The following is a 26,511-nucleotide window of genomic DNA, read 5'->3' as shown; positions in this document are numbered from 1 at the left end:
TCTTCCCTATCAGGTTGCAATAAACATTGGCCAAAGGGATTGCGGACTTAGCTGTCCTGGAACACTTTCAGTACTGGGTCACTGAGCCACACAAGTTTTCATGTCTACTAATTCTTCTAGAATTAGAACCAAAAAATGTCACAGAAATCGACAAGGCAAAAACAAACAAAAAAAATATAAACAATCAGATTTAGATGAGAAGAAATTCTTCCAAATTGGAAATATTTTTTTTCTTAGAGATATTTCATTATAATACCACTAGAATATAATTAATCAATAATTTTATGAAATTCATGGATTTTAATGCCAATGATATCAGAATACAGAACAAAACCTAAAGATTTCACAATCAGTGCTACTCAGTAGATTTAAAAAAATGTATTTTTTTATGAAGCAAAAGAAACCAAGAGGTGAGAAAATGATTTGAGGTTCACGGCTGTAAAATGTCCCTTTCTTGACACTTGGAGGGAAAGCGAGATAGAGGTCAAGGTCAAGGGGGAAGGAAGTCATCAGTACATTGCTTACTTCTTTGTATCCGAAGATGATGCGTCCATCTATGAGGAGGGTTGCCTGGAATGTGAAGCTTCCCAGGTTGTAATTATCCTGGAGATGTACGTGGTCCCACTGGACAACAAGTGCTGTGCCTATAAACACCATTGGAACAGAAAAATTGCAGTGAGAAAAATATATCAATCAAGTCCCGTGGGAGTCTTCACAAAAGCATGGATCTAGCCTTCAAATGTAGTAGTTGTGCTATTTGAATTTTACATGGTTAATTGGAATTCTGTTATTGAAATAGCAATTGGGATATTTTTAAAGATTTGAGTATTCTCTAAATATTAGTAAAATCTAACTTCATACTGAGGTTAATAGGTTAATATTGAGCTCAGTATCGGGGAATTTTGCCTTAGGAAGTCCATTAATGTTAATGGTGACTGCCTGCTTAAATTTCCATGAGCCACTTTCAAAATGCAGCCCAAATGGACTGAATGAACTTCAAAAACATTTGACAAATGCAGAGAGAGAAAGGAACACATCCAGCAAAGCTATAATCACTTATAAAAGATCTAAAAATATCTCTTCCATACACAAAATTATACTCTTCCAAGCTGAAGAAATTCCTTTAACATTAATGGGAATTTTCTTCTTTGATTCACAATGCCTGCATTTCTGTCTTTGTTGTATTGCTTCAAGGAAGCTGTAAGGCGGCTTAAAGGGCCCCAGGCTAAAATTTCTGAAGCTCCCTTGAAGTACACTGAGATGAATCCTCAGTGCTATATATCATATTCTGATGAGTCAATCTGCCAGTGTTTACTATAAAACTATTAACATGAAATATACATTGAAACACAGTTTAATAGCCACCAATGAGAATTCATATTTTTGTTTTAACTGACATTGTTTATTCTCTATTTTTTTTCAGAAAGAAAACAAACGAGTAGCTTTTGCTTAGCTTAAAAATCATGTTGCCAGAAAATGTTGTACAGAAAATGAAACTTACAGAACCAAAAGAGCAAAACTTATCTCCCAGGTCAGTAAATATCTGATTACAAAAGAGAAAAACCAAGATTGCATGATGGAGAGCTTCTGGGTTGATGAAGACTTGGAGGTGCTGGGAGAGTAGTGTGCCCAGAGAGGGCGTGGAAAGTCCACACCCCTTCCCACATATCTGTCTTATGCATTTCTTCCATTTGACTGTTCTTGAAGTAACTCTTGTACCAGATGATTGATGTAGAACAGAACATGTCTTTACTGTGTCTTTGAGTAAAACTTAATACTGAGAGCTTTTGACTAAGATGGGGGCATAGGAGGCTCCTGAATTTGCTTCCTCCCATGGACACACCTAATGTACGGCTACACTCAAAGAAATTTCCTTTGAGATAAATCCATAAACTAGCTGAGCGACTGCTATACATCAGGTGACTGAGAAAATATCCACGATGAAACTGCATGCATCTAGGTGCTGACTCTGATCCTCTCTGGAGCCAAAAAGAGCCAATGGGTACTTCTCCCACCTTCTTCCTTTGGCTCACTCCAGTAAAAAACCCAGGTTACCAGCATCTCTTTGGAGGGAGCTTGCACACATGTCTGGCATCCAGCTTTTATGGTTGCCACCTGAGGGATAGGCCCCCAGATCACCTAGCTCTGAAAGACAATGGGATTTGCATTCACAAGTCCCACAGGACTGTAATACACAAAGAAGCAATTGTTAACAGGCATGCCCATGAGCATTTGCCATGGCTGTCTCCACAAGGCTCAGCAGAGAGGGAGCAGATACAAATGCCCATCTCCCACTCTTTCCCTGGAAGGGGTGTGACTGCATACTTTATGAGCCACTGCATGAGGGTCCACCAGAGGAAATCAACCAGTCACAAAGGAAGAGAGGAAGAAAGAAACAAAGAAACTACCAAACAGCCAGAAAACAACTACCAAAATGGCAATAGTAAGTCCATATCTATCAGTAGTCACTTTAAATGTAGATCGACTAATTTTTCCAATCCAAAGACAAAGAGTGGCTGAAGAGATGGAAAAAAAAAAATTCAACTATATGCTACCTATGAGAGACTCATTTCAGTTTTAATGACACACATAGTGAAAGTGAAGGTATGGAAAAAGATATTCCATGCAAATGGAAACCAACAGACAGCAGGGGTAGGTATACTTATATCAGACAAAATAGACTTTAAGCCAAAATCTGTAACTTTTGGCAAAGAAGGTCATTATATAATAATAAAGGGGTCGATTCATCAAGAGCATATAACAATTGTAAATATTTATGCACTCACATCAGAGTAACTAAACATATAAAGCAAATATTAACAGATCTGAAGGCAGAAATGGACAGCAATACAATAATAGCAGGGAACTTCATATCCCACTTTCAGTAATGGATAGATCATCCAGACAGAAAATTAGTTAGGAAACATTGGACTTAAACTACTTGTAAGACCAGATGGACCTAACAGAAACATACAGAACATTTCATCCCAAAGTGGCAGAATACACATTTTACTCAATTGCACATGGAACATTCTCCAGAATAGATCATATGTTAGGCCACAATGCAAGTCTTAACAAATTTAAGAAGAAATCATATCAAACATCTTTTCTGAACAAAATGGTATGAAACTAGAAATTAATAGCAGAAGGAAACAGGAAAATTGACAAATATGTGGAGATTGAAAAATGTCCTACTGAACGACCAATGGGTCAAAGAAGAAATCAAAGTAAAATCTAAAAATATCTTGAGACAAATGAAAATGGAGACAGAACATATCAAAACTTATGGGATGCAGCAAAAGCAGCTCTAAGAGGGAAGTTTACAGTGATAAATGCCTACATTAAGAAAAAAGAAAGACCTCGAAAAAAAAAATCTAACTTTATATCTCAAGGAATTAGAAAAAGAAGAACAAACCAAGCCCAAAGTCAGTAGAAGGAAGGAAATAACAAAGATCAGAGTGGAAAGAAATAAAACAGAGACTAAAAAGACCATAGAAAAAGTCAATGAAACTAAAAGCTGGTTTTTTTAAAAGATAAAAATATTGACAAAACTTTAGCTAGACTAACTAAGAAAGAAAGAGAAAAGACTCAAATAAATAAAACCAGAAATGACAGAGGAGACACTACAACTGATGGCACAGAAATACTAAGGATAAGAAACTACTATGAACAATTATATGCCAACAAATTGGACAACCTAGAAGAAATGGGTAAATTCCTAGAAGCCTACCACCAATTAACAATGAATTATGAACAAATGGAAAATCTGAACAGACCAGTTACCTTAAGGAAATTGAATCAGTAATTAGAAACCTCTTGAAGAAGAAAAGTCCAGGACCAAATGGCTTCACTAGGGAATTCTACCAAACATTGAAAGAAGAATTAATACCAGTCCTTATCAAACTCTTTCAAAAAACAGAAGAGAGAACACTTCCAAACTCATTTTACAAGGCCAGCATGACCCTGATACCAAAGCCAGATTAAGACTCCACAAGAAAAAAAACTTACAGACCAATATCACTGATGAACATAGATGCAAAAATCCTCAACAAAATATTAACAAACCAAATTTAACAGTACATTAAAAGGATCATGCACCACGATCAAGGTAGATTTATTCCTGGGATGCAAGGATGGTTGAATATACACAAATCAATCAATGTGATACACCACATTAATAAAATGAAGGATGAAAATCATACAATCATCTAAATAGATGCAAAAAAAGCACTTGAGAAAATTCAACACCTTTTCGTGATAAAAACTCTAAACAATTCAGTATAGATAGAATGTAGCTCAACATAATAAAGTCCATATATGAAAGCCCAGAACTAACATCATACTTAAGGGTGAAAAGCAGAAAGCTTTTCTTCTAAGATCAGGAAAAAGACAAGGATGCTCACTCTCACTGTTTGTATTTGATATAGTACTGGAAGTCCTAGCCAAAGCAATTAGGCAAGACAAAGAAATTAAAGGTATCCATATTGGAAAAGAAGTAAAATTATCTCTGTTTGCAGATGACATGATATTATATAGAGAGAACCTTAAAGACACCACCAAAAAGCTGTTAGAACTAATAAAAAAATTTAGTAAAGTTGCAGGATACAAAATCAATATACAAATATCAGTTGTTTTTCTATCTTTTCTGTCTTTCTAGACTAGCAACAAACTATTTGGAAGAGAAATTAAGAAAACAATCCCATTTGCAATAGCATCAAAAACAATAAAATACTTAGGAATAAATTGAAACAAAGAGTTGAAAGATTGGTATTCTGAAAATTAGAAAATATTGATGATAGAAATTGAGGGAGACACAAATAATGGAAAGATATTCCATGTTCATAGACTGGAAGAATTAATATTGTTAAAATGTCATACCACCCAAGGCAATCTACAGATTCAATGCAACAGCTATAAAAATTCCAATGGCATTTTTCACAGAAATAAAAAGAAAAGCAATGCTGAAATTTGTATGGAACCACAAAAGACCCCAAATAACCAAGAAATCTTGAGAAAGAAGAACAAAGCTGGAAGCATCATACTTTCTGATTTTGAAGTATATTGCAAAGCTAAAGTAATCAAAACAGTATGGATTTGGCATAAAAACAGATATATTGATCAATGGAACGGAATAGAGAGTCTAGAAACAAACCCATTCATATATGGTCAATTAATTTTCAATAAAGAAGCCAAGAATATACAATGGGGAAAGGATAGTTTCTTCAACAAATCATGGTGGAAAACTGGATAGCCACATGCAAGAGAATGAAACTGGACCTCTATGGCACACCATAAAAATCACACATAAAAATCACCACATAAAAATCAACTCAAAATGGACTAAAGACTTGAACGTAAGACCTGCTATAAGACCTTGGTAATGATTTATTGAATTTGACATCAAAACCAAAGGCAACAAATGCAAAAATAAACGGGTGAGACTACATCAAACCAAAAAAATTCTGCACAGCAAAGGAAACCATCAACAAAATGAAAAGGCAGTCTACGGAATGGAAGAAAATATTTGCAAACCACATATCCAATAAGACGTTAATATACAAAATATAGAAGGAATAGCTCCCATACAACCCAATAGCAAAAAACTAAATAACCCAATTAAAAAATGGACAAAGGACCTAAATAGTCATTTTTCCAAAGACATAGAAATGACCAACAGGTACATGAAAAGTTGCTCAACAACACTAATCATCCGGGAAATGCAGATCAAAAGCACAATGAGATATCATCTCACACCTGTTAGGATGTCTATTATCAAAAAGACAAGAGATAGCAAATGCTGGTGAGGATGTGAGGAAAAGGGAACGCCTGCAGGCTGCTGGTGGAAATGTAAACTGGTGCAGCCACTATGGAAAACAGTGCGGAGGTTCCTCAAGAGATTAAAAATACAACTACCATATGATCCAGCAATTCCATTTCTGGGTATGTATCTGAAGGACACAAAAACACTATCTCAAAGAGACATCTGCACTCCCATGTTCATTGCAGCATTATTCACAATAGCTCAAGTATAGAAACAACTTAAATGTTTGTTTACAGATGAATGGATAAACAAGATGTGGTGTATATACACAATGGCATATTATTCAGTCTTAAAATAGAATAAAACCCTGCCTTTGCGACAACATGGATGAATCCAGAAGGCATTATGCTAAGTGAAATAAGCCAGGCAGAGAAAGAGAACAACTGCATGGTATCACTTATATGGGGACTCTAAAAACAAAACAAAACAAAACAAAAACAGTCAAATTCATAGAAACAAATTTTAAAATGATGGTTGCCAGGGGCTGGGGGTGGGGAAAATAGGGAGAGGCTGGTAAAAAGGTACAGACTTTCATTTATACAATGAATGAGGTCTGAGGATATAATGTATAACATGATGACTAATTTCTAATACTGTATTGTGTAATTGAAATTTGCTGAGAGTAAAAAAGTGTTCTCATCAAAAAAAGGAAAAAAATACATGAGGTGATCGATATGTTAATTAACTCAATAGTGGGAATCTTTTTGCCATGTATACATATATCAAATTATCATGTTGTATACTTTAAATATAGAAGTGCGTTTATTTGTTAAGATAAAATTAGAAGTAAAAACACTTGTTTTTGAATTTTACCTTGGTGCTTTTAATCATAGGAAACACCCAACATATACTCCTGCTATAAGGGAAAACCGAAGTCTTCTCCTTTTATGCCCATCTTTGTTTCTATACTACCATTTTTTTTAAGATTGGATAAGGCAAGAGGATAATAATAGTGAAAAATTTCCCATAATTGTAGAAGTAACGGGGTTTTCTGATCATGAAATGCTTCTTAGCAACAGCTTCTTTTTCCTTCACACGTGTCCAAAACTCTCAAGCTCTAGTCTCCTCCTTATTTGCTAATTTCTATTAGACACTTTGGTAGTGCAGAGAAAACATCGATGTAGAGGGAAGAAGACCTAGACTTGTGTCCTGTCTCTAACTTTCTGCATGGCCTTGGACACTGTTAACCTGCATGAACCTGTTTCTTCTACAGCATGAGAGGAATAATTCTTGCCTTCTAGAGATTTCTGTGTGAAATACAAGAAAATATATACTCAAATTCTTTGTGCAAAAGAGAAGTCTACATAAATTGAGTAATTAAAGGTTTTTAATGCAAATTCTGATGAAGACATTCTTAATATATTGTTAGTAGCAGGCTTTTAAATATAACACTGTTTTGCAAATAAGTTTTATATTCTGTAGGAGTATAGATCCCCCAACATTTTTCATTTAAATGGTTCTATATAGTACTAACTGAAAAATTAAAAATGGCTGAAATCTAAAACTTTATGGTATGCAGGTTAGTTGAAGTGGCTTTTAGAGATAAAATCTCCCTCTCTAAGCAACCCCTTACTCATATATGACTCGCTAGGTAGTGTCTAATACGGGAGTAGTTAGGTAAATAGACCAGGAAGGCACTTTTCCTGGACAACTATAACGTAGGAGAACACACTGCCAAGAGAAAACCGTGAGCTGAGTTCTCTAAAGAAAATCTCTAAAGAGCTGAGTTCGTGTGGTCCATCTGCTGGCTCATGACTGACAATCCCACATTGTTTCTTTCACGATGGGCACAAAATCTAACTGCAATGTTCCTCCTGTCAGAGCTGAAGTTGTTATTTAAGCTCCTATATCAGACCACATGAGTCGTTCCACCATGCTATGTGCTTATTGGAATTGAGCAGTTGGAACTGAACATCCCTAGGGTGTTTATTTAACCATAATCAAATGATCTGATCAGTAATGGATGCCAATTTTTCATCTCCAAAATAAAAACAGGCAAGTAGGATGAGCTAGTGCCATTTCAGGTCAACTATTAACTCCCAATTTTCTGATTCTACGCCAAATCAGGCTTCTGGTCATTAGGAAGCATTACACTTTATAATTTGCTATTTATGAGCCATCAAATGATTTTTCTAGTAAAAGGTTTATTTTTATAACTTTTCTAGTTTTTGTGCATTAATATTCTATGACTCACTTAGACTTCAGTAATCACCTAGGCTATCTGTAACATTTGCAAGCATAATTTTATTTTTAAAATCTAGTGCTTTAAGACTTACAGAAATATTATCTTAAAAGAAATTTTCTAAGCTGCTGTTGTCTCCTTTAGAGAAGTTTTGCTTTCCTAAAGTGTTGAGTTTTTTATCCTTAAACATTTCTTTCAGTGATCCTAACCAAAGTTGGAAACATTTCAGTAAGTTGCTATCATATACAACGACCTTGTGAAGAGCCTTATAATATTCAAAAGTGCTTCATTCATTTAATAAAAGACAAGCAATTACTCAGCTTTCATTATCATGTGGTAAGAACTCAATATTCCCATTGTTCATTACACAGAAGATATTTCAATAAAGTAAAATACATTAATTCTTGAGTATTAATACTTTCATACTTCTCAGAATTAAAAACTCATCTTACATATTTTTTTTTTTATTTATTCATTCACTGAATAATTATGGAGGACCTACTGTGTATTGAGCTCCTGTGCCAGGTACCGAAGATAAAATTATTTCTTATCGTCACAGTCCTTATTTGCAAAGAATTTAGCATCCAGTTGGAGTGGCATACACTAATTTTTAAAAATCATTCAAATGAAAGTAAAATTTAAAAATTAAGAGCTACCTGGGAATACAGTGTATGACAGAGTATATGGAGGCAGAGACTTATTTAATATGATTTATGATTCTGATGCTAATAATATAAAAACTTGGTATCAGAATCCTGTGCTCATGAGTGGATGGCCCCAACATCATCCAGTAAGTGACAGAACTTGGAAAATAATCAACTTTCATCAAATCATTTCCTATTTACTAAGGTGATTTTGTCCGGGAGGTCATGGCATAAGCTTCAGATAAGTTTCCTGCTGTAGCCTCAAGTACACTTACAATCAACTTGCACACCTTTGGGCTTTAGCACCTCATTAATTTTTTTAAAAGAGAAAGGATAGAGTAGAATAATTCTTAAAATAATAGAGGGAAGTAATTATTATTGCTAACGTTCAGAGTTGCTTAATATTGGAACACACTTTGGTATTATTCAATTGTTTGAAATACATTTCTCAGAGTCTATATGAAAACATGTTTCGTTTCCTTCTTCCTTTGCTATTTTGACCTGTAAAATGGCTTCATCATACTGTTCAGAAAATTGTTTTTAGCAAAATGATCACATTTCCCCAAAGCTACTGCCACCATTAAGTCTATACTACCCACTAGTAAATTTCTTCCTTGATCATTATGACGAAAGTAGAAATAACTTTATTCATGCCAAATGCTTCCATTATTTTATAAGATGAAACTGTCATTTGAGCAAATAAATATTATTTTTGTATTAGAAAGAGTACAGAAATTTCTTTCTTTAATTAAGTTTTCCAAAGCAAACTCTTCTTTTCCTATAATTTGTGTCACTACCAGTGTTACAGGCTTCAATAAGAGGTAGACATGAAAAATCAATTGGCAACTTCAAGACCCTAAATTTCTTACTTAGATTTTATAAATTTCTTACTTAGATTTTAATAGCATTTAGAGGCATATTCTAAGTTTTCTCTGACTATTTTAATGTCCTCCAAAGAAATAGTAGAGATAGATTTTTGTCAGTATATACTTGATAAACCTTAACAGGCTCTATTTCATATTTCTATTTATTTATTTATTTTTTTGTGAGGAAGATCAGCCCTGAGCTAACATCCATGCTAATCCTCCTCTTTTTGCTGAGGAAGACCGGCTCTGAGCTAACATCTATTGCCAATCCTCCTCCTTTTATTTCCCCAAAGCCCCAGTAGATAGCTGTATGTCATAGTTGCACATCCTTCTAATTGCTGTATGTGGGACGCAGCCTCATCATGGCTGGAGAAGCGATGTGTCGGTGCGCGCCCGGGATCCGAACTCTGGCCACCAGTAGCGGAGTGTGCGCACTTAACTGCTAAGCCACGGGGCCGGCCCTATTTCATATTTTAAAGTCAGGAAAACTTAATTTTCTTGTGTATGTTAACTACCCACTATCCTATACTTTTAAAAGTTGTGTTCTTATGGTACATGTAGTTCCTAAGTTTTGGAAATTTAATATCAATATATTATGCCATTTGCATCTATTTGAAGATCAGAATAAAAAATTATCCTTATTTAGTTTGTTTACTAGGAAGGACTTATTGCAAATAGTATCAAATAAATGTGTTTGCTTTGTTCAGGTGTTGTTTGTAACAACTCATTTATTATAGTACCTAATAGATGTTAATAAACACTTGTGGAACAAATGAATGAATGAGTGAATAAATGAGTGACATCTGACCATATACTTTACTCCACATATTAACAAAGTATAATATTTGTCATCTCAGAGCATTTGCGTCACGCAGTTTACAAGTCCAGTCTACCAAAAAAAATACCCCAGGTTACAAAAATATTAATATGAATCTGTTGTTAGGTCTTAAAAAGTATACATTCAGTGAAAAACAGGCTAACCAATACATACCATTATCAAAATATCTGACCGTTGAATTTCTGGATACACTGGGATCAAAATTTGCCATTAGAGGTGCTATGTACTGGGTGGCTGTTAGCATTCGATGTACAACTTCTCCAGTGTATATGAAACCTACAATTAGAAAAATAGGAAATATGTTAAGAAAAAGCCCAGGTAAAATTTTAATTAAAATACCTTCAACTCAATTGCAGTCATATTTTGAAAATAAAGTATGATAGTAACCGGAAAAAAAAGGGAACATAATACCTTAATGTCTGATCAACAATGGTATGGTAACAAATTCTCGTGTGATTTGGTAACTGGTAAACCAGAAATCTATAACGGACCATTTTGATTGTGGGAAAAGTGACTATTATCTGGAAGAGATTATTAGGCTGAAAAGGCTAATATAGTACTATAAGTAATTCAAACATTTAATTTGCCATTATTAATCCCTTGTTATTTCCACACTAGCAAAACCTGCAAGTCCTTTCTACAAATGAATGCATTTTCTTGATGTTTAATCGCATTTTCATAAGCTGCAATCTCAGTTTAGGATGGTTTAGAAACCACACATGCCTATCTTTAATACTAAAATGCAGAAAATGTTTTGAGTCTTTTTTTCAGAGTTGAAAGAAGTCTAAACACCCATGGAAAAACTTGCACATTTCTCAGATTGCTCAAATCTTTATAATCCTAGCACCCTACCAAGAGGATAATGATTATATGTTTGCAGATAAGATGGTAAAACACTGATAATGCACAGAGGCCTCTCTATTTCGAGAGTTGTCAGTGCCAGCCTATTCTAGCAGTTGGACAAGCGGGAATTTACTACAGAGAACTTTGTCTTGAATTAACTTTCAATAGCTCCTGTGTAACAACCCTACCCACTTTCAATTATTCACACTGGGTTTATTTACTTTGTGGATTATCCATGATAAATTGTTAATCCTATACTGGCTTCTTGCCTCCAAGGTCTTTAGCCGCCTGAAAGGAGAGTCAGCTCAGGGAATGCTAACTGATTTTAATGTTAGTCTAAGAAACGCACAATTAAGAAGGCATATGAAAATGAGGCCACGCTCGTGCACGCACACACACAATATTACAAAATAAAATCCAAATCAAAGTATTTGCGACAATGCAATTGTAACGTTTAGCCAATCATAAGTTAACTAGATATCTGGGGCTATTATAGATCATTTTTCTTCTTTTTTTTTTTTTTATGTGAGGAAGATCAGACCTGAGCTAACATCCGATGCCAACCCCCTCGTTTTTTGCTGAGGAAGATGGGCCCTGGGCTGACATCCGTGCCCGTCTTCCTCTACTTTATATGGGACGCCGCCACAGCATGGCTTGACAAGCGGTGCGACGGTGCGGGCGCGGGATCCAAACCTGCAACCCCCGGCACGCAGAAGCGGAGTGCACACACTTAACCACTATGCCACGGGGCTGCCCCTAGATCATTTTTCTATTTTTATAAGAATTAATAAAATAAAACAAGCAAGATTTAAAAAAGAAAATTGTGTAGAATTTAAATCTCTCCAAGTGTTCAAAGTTTTGTTGTTTCACTTCATGTCTGAATAGAGCTCTCATTGGCGTATTGTGCTCTTTATTGTTTCAAATTCTCAACTGTAATTTCTAGGTAAATTACTGGAGAATTAAATCTGTAGTTATTTACTTTGAAATTAACTTCTGTCTTTCTAGCAATGTCTTCTTTCCTTTGACTTCCTTTTCATTTTTCATCAAAGGCATAATAGAATTCTAGCTATTCACCTTAAAAATGTATTTTTAACTAGTAGAATCTTTAGCAGGTATTTTAATCATGAATTACTTCTTGTTTCTCATTTGCTGAGCAATATCTTTCAAAATAAATGTCCTACGTCTTGAGCAGAACTTTGTACATTTGCAATTCCACATAGCTCAAGTGTACTAAAAAATATTATGATAGAGCGACGGTCATTGCTTTTATGTGATTTCCCTGTAGATTTTCAGAGTCACGTTCTTAGCGTTCAAAGCCCAACATCACATTGTAAAATTATAAAGATGAAGAGTAATTATTTTTCGGGGTCTATGGTTTATTTTTTTCTCCTACCCTCACCAGCATGCCTTTATAATTTCAGCATTAAAACAGATACAAAAATTCTACAAATGTGATCTTTTAAGGAAAAGATTGAATTATACTCAAAATGTTCTTTAAGGGGACAGTAGCTTTGTGTAGTTATTTCTCTAATTCTATTTTCTCTATGTACTAATAGAAGACACTGCTTATTTGAAGAATAAAGAGGGCAGTAATTCAAGGCAGTAAGAGAATTTAAAATCAATACAAAATTCATTCTCTAAAGCAACTCTGTAAGAAAAGCTGCAGCAAATCCTAGAAAAACAGAGTAACAAAATGTACAATCACAAATGATTTCAGATACTTAATTCTTACTGTTAGCATTTATTTATTTATTTATTTATTTATTTATTGTGAGGAAGATTGTCCCTGAGCTAACACTCGTGCCAATCTTCCTCCACTTTGTTTATGGGACACCATCACAGCATGATTTGAAAAGGGGTGTGCAGGACCATGCCCAGGATCTGAAACCGAGAACTCGGGGCTGCCGATGTGGAGTGCGTGAACTTAACCACTATGCCACTGGGCTGGCCTCATATTGTTAGTATCTAAAATAAATAATATATATATATATATTAGTCCTTGAATGTTCCTACATAGATTTGGCAAAAAAAAAATAAATAAATAAAGTTATTCTCTACTCTCTATACCAGTTTTCAGATCATGGGGATCATTAAAATGGCTGCTTCCTTTTATCAGGAAAAAGTTTTCCAGAATTACAATTTCCCAGATTTCAACAGTGAAACTTCAAATTGTTCCCAAAGAAGTAAATAAAAATTTGGAAGAATTTGTTAATATGTAAAAGCTGTAATTACAATTCTTGATTCTTCTATTTTTGTAACATTAAAATAAATTACAGTTACTGTTACTATGAGCACTACAGTTGCTGCAACTACTATTAACAAGAAACAGCTACTAACACGTCTGCCACTACTATTAACCTACCACCACTATTACTACCACCACCACCACCAATGTGAAAAACGATCCAAGGATGCAAAGACCCCACTACTCTGCAAAATGAGTTGAATTTTGCTAATTCAGAGAAGACTTGTTTCCCTTAGCCATATTGAAAGCAGAGTCCTATCAATATCTCAGGTTAGTTCTTAGTAACCAAGAAGTAAGTTGCGGACTGTCGCGATGGGTTCTACTTAGTTCTCCTTACATTCCTAGATTTTAAAAATATCATTTCAGCAGTGGTTAATAACTGAGTGGAGAGAAACCTTGCAGGCCTGCTGAGACCAGGGACGTGTAATTAGGTGTTGAATTGCAACCAGCTATGCAAATTAGAGTCTTTTATGCAACAAAACTTCTGCAAATTGCACAGGCACTCATAGGTACCAATATCCCACTTAGACATTTCCTTTTTTTCTTTAGCTGTCTTGAGCACGTCCAGTTGTAAAGGAAAAAATATTTCATTTTTCTGGTCTCTCACATTTTGAGGTAATTTAAGCAATATATTTCTATTGTTTTTTTCAGACTTGTTTGTAGTCATTTGAAGGGCTAATCAAAAAATGTCCCCTTTGCAGGCTGGCTCTGGTGGCCTAGTGGTTAAGTTCAGTGTGTTTCGCTTTGGAGGCCTGGGTTCGGTTCCCGGGTGTGGACCCACACTGCTTGTCTGTCAGTGGCCATGGTGTGGTGGCGGCTCACATACAAAAAGAGGATGATTGGCAGCAGATATTGGCTCAGAGAGAATCTTCCTCAGCAAAAATAAAATAAAATAAAATGTCCTCTTTGATCATTACATGCTTCTAGTTTAAATAGCACTTACCTGTCTAGTCATATCTGTAGAAAAGTGTTTTTTATCGAGATAATTTAGTACTCAGAAAGAGACCTCCATTTAAAATATCCAAGTAACGGAATCAAATACGTTTTGCTTTTTCAATTTCAAATAATAGCTAACACACTGCGCTTCTCATCTACCTTAACCCAGAGTTAAGTTCTGAGCTCAGCTGTAATCAACGGCTTTGTTCTTGTACCTGGAAGGATCTCCTTGGGCTGCTTTCTGTAGGCGGTCTCCAGTCACTTGAAAAATCTAGTGTTAAATCTGTAAACCTCATCAAGTCATTTAGAGATTCTATCATTGTAAGTTTTGGCATGAATAAACCCCACTGAGTCATTATATATTTATTAACCACAAGTATGTATTTACCAACCACAAACATTACTGTGATAATTACTGAAATTAACCAATATCTATACAGGCCTTTACCAATCACATTCTTTTCAAGTATTCTCTTCATTGTATCATTACAATAACTTTGAAAAGAATGATGGTATTATTTTTATTATTTCCATTTATTAAATGAAGGATATAATAAGGCTGGGTAAACTGCCCAAAGCCATATGGCTAGAATCAGTGTTCTGATTCCAAATTTTATAATGTCTTCACAATACATTTTAGAATTCATTATGTGCACAGAACAAAATACTCTCTCTCAGAGGATTTCATACTTAAGGCGTTTGAGGAAGAAAAGAACTGTTTTCTCTGTGAAAATTCCAACATCTATACCTTAGAGCAAAGTTGTAGTCATCTCAAATCCTGTACTTTTATTGTATTGCTTTAGCTTCTGTTGTTTTAATTAGTAAATTCTATAAATAAGTTTAAATTAGATTCCTCTATTGCAGCCCACCAAATGAGACTTAAAATAGTAGAGAATTTATTTAATGGTAGAATTAAATTATTTCCTAGCCGTGTGACTAAGTTACTTCACCTTGCTGCACCTCAGTTCCCTAATCTGTTAAATGGGGCAGTAATGGTATCAATATCATTGGGTTGTTGTAGTGGTTGAATAAATTGATACATGAAGAGGACTTCAAAATAGTGTTTAAAATAAAATTTGCGGAAAACAACCAATTGATTAAATTCCCTCTATTTTTTATTTCTTAAGTTTTTTTCTGTCTAATGTATACAAATTGATTAGACATACACCAGAATGTTTATACGACTTCAAAATTGTGTTTCAGACTCAAGTGGTAAGACAGGTGTTTCTTTGCATTATTCCAGTTTGCGTTGTTACACCACTGACCCTAACTACAAGACAGTAGATACTAAAAAGTCTTAATGTCCAAAGTTCTACATTTGATATATCTTTCCTTACATTCTGATGGAATAAGCGCCCTGTAAAAATATTAATCTCCTATTGGTTGCAAATGGTTGTTTCATTTAATTGGAAGTGTCATAGTAATAAAGAAAGCACGAAGAGGCTATAATTGCCTGTGAAACATTCTGTGAAACTTTAATGTGTAAAGGGCTACATAAAATATTCTACTTCATCATCTTTTGCTTGATATTTGTGACCCCGGAGGTAAGGTTGGAGCGCATGGGTATGCCTATAAGGCCTTGAGTATTTATAGTTCAATGCTATCTTTAGAATACAAATGACAATGGTGTATGCCACCGCTGTCACCTTTATGTTGTGTGTACTATGATCCCTACACACAAATCAAATCTGAAATTTATGGTCTTTTATCCATGAGGATTTAGAGAACAGATTCCTCATACTGACCCCTCATTAACCTTATATCCGATCTGTTCCGTTTCTATTCACAAAGACCTGAGTTATTTAACTGGGAGTTGGTGGTGGTTAGTGTTTTGTCGGTTGCTCAATGTTTGTGGTGGACAACTTGCTTGAAACAAAGAAATGAAGTCTGAGCATGATTCAACTTACATTTTGCACAAATGCCATTTTCTGAATCATAATACACTCTCACATGCTAAAAACCACCCCTTTTCAGACAAATACTTGTTTGTAATTCAGTCAGCCTTTAAAACAAAACCATATGTGACAGCAATTGCTAATTTGAAAATTAAAAATTGTGGTAAGTTATCTTGTACTATAGCTGTCTGCCAGCTGCAACTGTACAATGACAGGTTGCATGTAACAAGCTTCCTCTGGACAAAATTGTTGCTAGTAGACCTCACAGTTCACTGTGTGGATATTGGTTTGTACATGTGTCCTAGATGGTTCAAGAGAGAAAAAAAAAGAAGCATTTCTCAAGTTCATGTGAGCTTACTAACCACTGGCTCCTGGAAAGCAACCTATAATATTGTCAATCACCAAATATTTTCTTTTTACAATTCCAACCAGCTGTCAAGGTAAAACGTATCAGCTATACTCTATATAGTAAAAGTTTTAAAATATATATGTTAAAATTTATCACATCTCATAGATTCCTTTATTCCATTGGCTTAAAGCACCTCTGGGGACTACAAATGACAACAAAGCAATCCTTTGGGGAAGACAGCAACAGGTGATGACTTGGTTAGTGGATGCAAATTATGTTCACGAAATTACCAATACAAAAATTTATGTTGACTATATAAAGAGCCTCTCTCCAACTTCAGAAAAAAGAGCAAGAGCCAGGATTGCGTAGTTGAGGAGAGGAAGAGAGACAAAGACCTGTAACTTGTTTCACTTTCATTTTGAACTAATATCAGAACTGCAACCTACCGTTCTTGCCTTCTGCGTCTTGTTTCTCAAATAAATCAATGTAAGTTGTTCTTAACTCATGTTAATTCCTAGTGGTGACTGTCAACAGCGCCCCTTTCTTTCCCCTCAAATGCTTCTGATTATCTAGTATTCCAGAGATGGGTCCATTCACACCACAGACAGTTAATGGCGCCCCCTGGAGTTGTGTCGTGCACGAACTAAATCGCTTTTCATGGAGGCACAGAATTGCTCTCGTTTGCTTGAATTTCAAGTTCTTCCCTCTATTCAGACCAATCCAGGTATTATTTCAAAATCCTTACTCCTACATGGGGAAGCAAGGGAAGGTTGCTTTGAATTATTTATGTTCCCATGAGGATTCAGGGATCTTCTTGTCAAATGTTGGACTCATATGTGGCAGCCAAATTACAGCTAGGAGTTAGTCTCCAGTACCTCAGGTCCACTTGGTTTTTGGGTTTGCTGACCCAGGTTTGCAAAGCATCTATCTTGAATCCCACCTAGTATCTTGGACCCTGCTCTCTGTGGGCAGTCTGACCTATGAATATCAGCTTCCCTTAGAATTTCTGCCCATTTACCGGGACCTAAATAATCCCTTTGGGAAACTCCTAGGACTAAGTTATCAGCTGGGCCTCCATCCAGGCTCTGTCCTGCTCTAGAGATGGGGCTCATGCCTTGTTCTAGCTTTCACTCCATCCCCAGGGGCCCCCAGCTACCATGAGGAACAATGATAACTATGCCTTCCTTTTCTAAGGACTTAAAAACAGTTAGCGAGGGGCCAGCCCCGTGGCTTAGCAGTTAAGTGCTGTGCTCCGCTACTGGTGGCCCAGGTTCACATGCCAGGCGCGCACCGTTGCACTGCTTGTCCAGCCATGCTGAGGCGGCGTCCCACATACAGCAACTAGAAGGACGTGCAACTATGACATACAACTATCTACTGGGGCTTTGGGGAGAAAAAGGGAAAAAAAGGAGGAGGATTGGCAATAGATGTTAGCTCAGGGCTGGTCTTCCTCTCTCTCTTTCTCACACACACACACACACACACACACACACACACACACACACACACACACAAACTGTTAGTGAAATCCACTTTTAAAATGTCCAGAAACAGCCCTGGAAGGAAGATGACCAAATGTAAAGAAAGGCCACCTTCAGATAGGGGCCTTTTTTTCTACATCATCAGACTTTACTGTACTTACTGAATAACCTGTAGTACTGCATGTCTTACTTTAAAAATCAGGTAAATTTAAAGTAAAAATATCACGTAGCAGGCGAATACCTCATTTGGATTCTTACCCAGAATTGTAGCCTATCCAGCCTCTAGTTTACAAAACAAATTTTATTCTTTGTTTTTGAAATTATGACTATACTTACCCACCTCCATTCCTCCAGAAATGTTTTTGTTTTCCCTCATTGTTTAGACATTCCTAGGAGAGACAGGATTCTCATCCCTGAGTTTTACCAGAATCCATCTAAGTTGGTTCATGAAATGTTTGGAATGTACTGACAATCTCTTAATTGTCCCTTCCTTTTCAGTGCAAGAGAAGTACCATTCATCTAGACAGGAAAGAAGCTAAGAGAGTAGAAGAGCTTTGCTTTCTCAGAGACAGCCCTCTGCATTGCACCACCAGTCCCAAATCAAGGCCTGTTCCTTACTTTTTTCTCTAGCATGACTAAAATATCCCAATTGTTGCCTCAGACGGTTTGGATTTTAATGCCTTAGCATTTAGCTTATAGATCCAATCTGGTGTCATATATATACTGTTTCAGATAGATGGATAGATAGATAATACGTACACTGTATGTAAGTGTAGTGTGTGTACATATGCATACACACATATATATGACACATTATATATATATATAGATATATATATACATATACATATATGCATTTCTCTCCATGAGGAGTCAAAGTGCAGTGGAAAGGCCTCTGAGTTCTTCATCCTTTACAAGCTGTGTGATCTCACCTCATCACTTACTCTCACTGAGTCGCAATTTCTTCTGTAAAATCAGGCCAAAATAACTCCTTTACACAACATTGTGTGCATTAATCAGTGAAAAAAGACGATACCAATGTGGCTGCAGTTCCACATTCAGCACATATATATGGAGCATCTGTGTTGCTCTGACATCCTTTTAAAATTCGAGCTCTGGAGAGGCTCCCTCTGCAGCTGCATTGATTCCTCTCCTCCTCTGCTCTCGATCTTTGCGGTCCTGCGGTAGGGCTCAAATTCCTCTGATATTTCCAACCTCCGTGAGACATGTGCCCTTTTACAATCTTAGAATTGTGACGGTAACATTTTCTCGGATGTTTTAGTAGCTCGGTCCCTTAAGGTGACACATGGTCAGTGAGAGGGACAAAATAACCATAACAAAAGAGCATTGATCCAATTGTATATTCATGTTACACTGTGCACTTTGTACTTTCAATATGCCCTACAATTTTAATACTCAAAACATTAGATGCTGAAAGAAAAACTCACTCTATCTGAGAAAAGAAAGGAATTTATATATTTGGTTTTGTTTTTATAAACATATGTGTGTATACATATATACATATATGTATATATACACATACACACATGTATACACATACATATTATATATACATATATTGTACATACACACATGTGTGTATACATACGTGTATATATATAGAGAGAGAGAGAGAACATCTTAGAGTACACAGATTTTGTCAATCAATATAAAATGCATATTAAGTATCTTAAAATCTGAATCACAATAAAATCCAATCAGCTTACTTCCTCTGAAAGCATTTTAGACATGGTTTCACCCATTTTGCTGGCCCAATGCACAGATTCATCAATATCTTGGTTAATGCCACCTAGATTGAGCTTTTCAAAAATGCGTTTATTTTCACAGATGTAACATATTCTTACATAAAATTTATCAACTCCATCTTAGCAAACACCGTAATCACTGAGAGTAGTGAGAGACAAAGAAGCTCTAAGACCTTCTTTCCAGATGCAAGCCTTATATTTCTCTCTCAACTCTCTCCCTCACACTAAAAGAAAAAATAAACGACAATCAAAAAATCAAGTTTATTCAGGGTCATCTCTTCCTCGTGTTGACTCAGCGAAGGGTTTATTAGAATATTCTTCCCGTACAGTTACTATATAGAATTACTTGTATTCATTTGGGATGTGGTCATTGAGGCCAAAAAGAGTAGAATTTGGTTACAATTACCATCTATCCCACAAATGAGATCCCAATTCAAATGTAAGAGATTCTGCTTCCTATAATCCTACCTTGAAAAAATTTGATTAGATATATTTATTTTGATCAAAATACTGACAAAGCATTTTCCTTTGACCTTGAGAGTCCTTGCAAGTACTATTTAGATTCTAAAATTCTTAAATACATATTCAAACATTCATACACATTCAAATATGGATATTTTGTGATTTTCAACCAATTTCTATTTGTTTATATATGTGACTGTGTATTTTAATGGTTTTAACAGTAAATCTTAAAAATATAAACTTCATAATACATGCATAGAATATGTGCTTATGCATATATGAATAAGTAATGAGCACTCTTGTATCAGTTTATCTACCATCCAGACTGGAAAATATACAATAAAGTACAAATAAAATCTTGAAAACGCACTGTGTTTCCCTTCTGAGAGCTAACCACTATCATGAATTTTTTTCCTTGCTTTTCTTTATAGTTTTTACACTATGTTTTCATTGCTAAAGATGATTAGCTTTGCATATGTTTAGACTTTAAAAGAATTGAATTGTATTGTAAGTATTCTCTTGAAAGTTTTTATTTTTGTTTAAATCTACATTCCTGGAAGAATCATCCCTGTTGTGTATGTGGCCATGTTCCATTCATTTTTCACTGCTGTATCATATTCCACTATACGAATATATACTATGATTAGTTTACCCATTAGACTCTTGAGGACATTCATGAGTCTCATTTTTTTGCTATTACAAATGGTGCTACCATTAAAAAATTCTACATATGCCCTGTACTGTTATATGCTTATATGTACAAGATTTTCTAATGTATAAACCTAGAAGCTGTATGGCTAAATCATAGGACATGCATATGTGCAACTTCACTAGATAATGAATTGTTTTTCTAAGTAGTGACACCAATTGACACATCTACCATTACTATACACATATTCGTATTGCTTCATATCCCCATCAAAATTTGATATTGTCACACTTTTAATTTTTTCCAATCTGGTAATTGTGAAACTACATTGCATTGTGGCACTTATTACATTACTCAATTAAAATTACTCAATTACAGGGGCTGGCCTGGTGGTGTAGTGGTTAAGATTGTGCACTCTGCTTCGGCGGCCCGGGGTTCGCAGGTTCAGATCCTGGGCGGGGACCTACACACTGCTCATCAAGCCATACTGTGGCAGTATCCCACATACGAAATAGAGGAAGATTGGCACAGATGTTAGCTCAGGGCCAATCTTCCTCAGCAAAAAAATAAATTAATTAAAAATTAAATAAAATAAAATTACTCAGTTACATTGAAATTCATATGAACTCCATATTTCAAATACATATGAAATTCAATATTTTTTTCAGAAGCTCATTTGCCATTGAAGTTTCCTTTTCTGTGAAGTGCCTGAAAAATTATTTGCCTTTTTCTTATTGATTTCTAGGACTTGTTTTTTTAGCTTTTCAAAAAAAATAAATTGTCAATACTACATATGGTTTGTCCTTTTTGTGCATTCTTAAAATGCTTCCTTACTCTGAAGTTATAAAGATATTCTTCCCTACTCTGATATTATGCATATATTCTTCTATATTGTTCTCCAAATATTTTATAAATTTACCTATCACATTTTTTTCTTCCACCTAATATTATTTTTGAAAGGAATAAAATATGGGTCAATTGGTGCTTTTTTTCTATAGGGATAGCCCACTATCATTTTTTAGAAATTTGATCCTATCCTCACTGACCTGTAATATCAATTTAATCATAAGTCTAATTTTCATAAATCTATGTGACTCCTCCTGGAGTCTCTACTCTGATGGTCAGTATGTTTATTCCTCTGCAGAGCCACTATGTTTTATTACTATGTGTTCGTACCTGGTATATCAAGAACCCATCAACCATTAACTATCTGTCTTTTCCTTTAAGAATGGATGACTATCACTGGTCCTTTGTTCTTCTATATTTACTTTGGGATTAGTTTGTCAAGATATACATACATACACGTGTACAAAAATAAAATAATCATGTTAGATTTGGACTAAAATTGCATTGAATTATAAGTCAGGTTGGGAGGAATTCATTCCTTTTGATTTTGAGTCTCCTCACCCATGAACATAGTATATATCTTTATTTATTTAGGAATTCTTAGATATATTTCACTATTTTTTAAATTAATTTTCTCAAAAATGTCCTGAACACCATTTTTAGATTTACTCCAATCTACTTAGCTTTTTTGAAGCTATTATTACTGAAAACTTTATTTTCCAGTAGTTTGTGATGGCATTCAGAAACACAGTTGACTTTGTACGTTGATTTTATATTCAGCAATCTTGTTCAACTTTCAAACTAATTCTAATAATTTGTCTGTACATTTTTGGGGGTTCTTGTATGTTGACAATCACATCATTTGAAAATGAGAATATTTTTTCTTTCCAATCATTATATCTTTTATTTCTTTTTCACTGGTTAGATATTGTTTATGGTTCTAATGCAGAACAATAAACTCTTATTTTAAAACAGATATCTACTAAATGATAAACTGAAATCTGTTGAACATGAAGGAAATACAATTCAGAATCTAAGTAAAACAATCACCACAAAGGTATTTTATAAGACTGAAAAAATATTTTGTAAAACATTTAGGTAGAATGTCACTGCTAAGGAATAATAATTTTGTTTACTTCTTTCTATTTCTTCTTACTTCTAGGAAATTCATACACACCTTAGAGAGAAATAGGTAACTTTCTCTCAAGCCATCAATCTGTAGATATCTGAAGACTTTACTTCTCTTGCTACTTCATTAGAGATGTTATTTTTCCATTTCCTTTGCAACATTTTTACTTCAATTAAACCTTCACATCTTATTATCCAACCAAAGTAAAGCAGTAGGAAATGTTATTCGCAAAAGTGGCTCATTTACTTCTCAACTGACTGTGCCTTTGACCAGAACAATACTTACTGGGAACAGGAGGAAAGGGCTATGGAGCAAATGAAAGTCAAGCAATAGAACCACAATGTTGGGACCAGCCCAGAGAGTGAATGCGTAATGCTCACCCCTCTTAGGTTAACTGGTACAACCAGTCGACAGTGCACTTCCAAGGGCAGCTGCAACATTGCACTGCCTCCCAGGGAAAATAAGAGATCCTTAGATTTTTTTTTTTAACACCTTTACATTTATATGTGCCAAAAAGGCTCGGGGGCAAAGCTATCATCTTCTTTGGTGGAAAAGAGGCACTTCTCCAAGGGGCCTGCAGGAAGGCGTGGAAGCTATACTGTGATTGATAACCTGGTTTTCTAACACATTAGCTTTTGTGGAAGAAACAGAGCAGCAAGAGCCAGTATCTCAAAGGTACTTTTGTGTAACTCGTTCAGACTAATCAGAACTGAAGAGAAGATTCTTTTTTATTTCACTTTGTGTCTGCTAAGGCAGAGAATGAAAAGGTTCACCGTGCTGGAAGGAATTCTTTCCCTGGACATTCATCTGCAGTCCCCGTTCAACGCGCGAGTGGAGCAGTCAGGTGGCTGCAGGTAGAATTTGGCTTCGATGACATAACCTGGCCATAAGAGTGCACCTCGTATGATTGCCCTGAGCTCCATGAAACCAGGGCAAGCCTATACTCAATCAGACACCAGCGCTGAAGTAATGCCCCTTTAAATCTTTCTAAATAAAAATTAAGAATGTCTTAACTTTTCCACAAATTTGGGATACAGGAGGCATGGGGAGACATAGATAAAATTTATTAGCGTTCATTATTCAGGCTTCGACGTTTACTTTTTCATACATTGTCACTGTCAGAAATCCTACTCAAGTACTTAATGGCCATTAGCTCCCTCTTTCCTATTTACACCTTCTCTCAAGAAAAATTTAACGGGTTATTATGTACTACGGTATGAGTGGGATATAATCTTTCCGGAGTTATCCCCTGCAAGTTTTCCGATTAATGTTATTGAGGACGATGACCCTCTTTAAGCTAAAGAAATGGTTCTCTGTGGTTGTTACCAACAATGGGCTGAATTCACCCAGTGAGCATCTACTCACTGCTGATCTTGGGTAGAGGGTCAGCACAGGTACCCCACTAAGCCCGGACCATCCTGCAAACCTTGGAGGGTGAAATCATGTGAACATGGGTCACCACAGCCCCTCAGGTGGCCTACATCTTCTGTAGGCTCTGCAATGCTGAAGGTTTTTGAAGACTTGACACTCAACACAATCACACCACAAGTATGGTTTATGGGTGTTGGAGTGACATGCTGACCCCTCTGGCTTACATATGGCCAAGTGGCTACTGCCCAATGACTTTACAATAAATTATACAAAATCCAATTTCATTAGATCTAGCCATTCCAGAGACACTTACATTTGAGGAGAAAGTGTTAAAAAAAATTGCATTGTGGATTTCTTTCATCTCCTTATTAAATAAGGTTTTAAGGATAGGTGGGTCAATTTATTAATCTTCACATATGCTGCTTGTCTTAGCATAGTGTCCAGTATATAAGTAATAAATTGGGTTTCAGGAATGAGAATTGTTGCTTTTCCAAATGCCACAGCTTGACGTATAAAACCCTTCCTGGTCTGATCAGCCTGGCTCTTCAACTTGATCTCCCACCTCTCCCCCACATGTACCCTGTGCTTCAGCTACTCACAGCTCTCCACAGGTGCTGCAGGTTTCATGTATTTTCACATGCTGCTTTTTCTGCCTGAAATACGCTTTCCTCATTCCGTGCCCTGAAAAATCCTATTCATCTTTCAAGCTTCAATTTAAACGTCTCCTCTTCTGTGAAGGCTTCTTTTATCCTCTCCAAACCCAGAAGATCTGATTACACCCTTCGGTGTTCCATCTCTGTACTCATTCACACTGCTATTATAGGTCTGATCACGCTGAGTTACAATTGTTTATTTTCACATCCATCCCCTGGCCGGTTCCCCTCTCTTATCACCTGTTACAGACCCTCGAGGACGGGCACCATAACTTTTTCATGTTTGTGTCTCAACACAGTATCTGATAGTCCTTCACGTACTCATCCAACTTATTGAAAGCTTAGTATGTTTGAGGGATCCAAGCAATTATGGAGGGCTTAGTACATTTGAGGGATTGCAACAGCCATCGAGGTGAGAGTGGGGAGAAGGACATTCTCCGGACTTCACAGAGAATGGTGTGTGAGGAGGCTGGAGAGCCACAGTCAGAGGTCAGACCGTGGGAGGCCTTGCTGGCCACAGCAAAGGTTCGGGGATTTTTTTCCAAAGGCAATGGGAACACACTGAATGGCTGAAGCAGAGACTTAACATGACCAGATTTGCTTCATTGGAACAGCATTCTGGTAAACATCACATTCAGGAGAGTGTTTATTTCCAGAGAAGGAAAGTGAAGAATACGCAGAGAAGAGTACATAGCAAAATCCAACTCTGTCTGTTTTTTTCCCCCTTCAATCTGAATATTGGGTACACAAGGGTTTTCTATATTATCTCTATATATTTTTTGTACAGCTGCAATATTTCAAAAACACTTTTAAAGTTTATTCAGGCAGAGGATGGGCAACGAGTAAGGAAGACTCATACTTGAAATAAGGTGAACAATTCACTGTCTAGTTCAATAATGATGGAAAAATGGAACAGGCTTAAACTGGGACGTGGACAGAAGTAGACACATCAGAGCATTTTTCAGAAGTAGAATCAATGTCCAGATGGTTTATGAGATGCAGGGTGAGACTGCTGAAGAAGGAGTCAAATGGAAGATGAGGGTGCCATTTACTAAGATGAGGATCTCGTGCAGCAAAAGCTACATCTAGGCTTCTAGGCTAGTTTCAGAATAAAAGTGTGCCAGCAATCTAATTTGACTTCTGCCACTCATGCAGCCTCAGGTATCACAACAAAGGGGGTCGTACGGTGGTTTTCCAGCTCTGAAGTTTCTCTGTTGAGTCAGTCATCTTTGCATTAAGCCCTTGTGCACTGAGGCAGGAACCTTGGGGATCTGGCGTAATCGGATTCCTTCGGTGGATAACCACCTATTCAAGGCCTACAAACAGGAAGAATTACCTGCTAATTTACCATGAAACTGGATTTGTATCTCTGCCCCAGATAAGGTGAGCATGCATGGACACGCATAGATAAATTACTCTTCAAGGAACTAAAAATATCACCTCAAGGGTCACTTATTCCATTTTGACTTGTCATTCTCTGTGATCTATAGAAAACCTTAAGTAGAGCCTAGCATAAATGACAAATGCATTTATTT

At 36.0% G+C, this 26,511-nt stretch overlaps 1 protein-coding gene across 2 annotated transcripts in view; it reads right to left on the bottom strand.

Moving 5' to 3' along the window:
• Window positions 1–26,511, bottom strand: part of PLXDC2 (plexin domain containing 2) — a 425,253-nt gene that overhangs the window by 132,885 nt on the left and 265,857 nt on the right. For both annotated transcript variants that reach the window (XM_058532526.1, XM_058532524.1), the window contains 2 exons: window positions 10,505–10,627; window positions 526–644 (listed from right to left, as the gene is read on the bottom strand). In XM_058532526.1, the coding sequence (XP_058388509.1) occupies window positions 526–644; window positions 10,505–10,627 (242 nt within the window). The remainder of the gene's footprint in view (window positions 1–525; window positions 645–10,504; window positions 10,628–26,511) is intronic.

Source organism: Diceros bicornis, chromosome 36 (assembly GCF_020826845.1).
Source record: "Diceros bicornis minor isolate mBicDic1 chromosome 36, mDicBic1.mat.cur, whole genome shotgun sequence".
Classification (NCBI taxonomy): domain Eukaryota; kingdom Metazoa; phylum Chordata; class Mammalia; order Perissodactyla; family Rhinocerotidae; genus Diceros; species Diceros bicornis.
The sequence above is the reverse complement of the archived record's forward strand: the minus strand, read 5'-3'. Positions and strand labels throughout refer to the sequence as shown.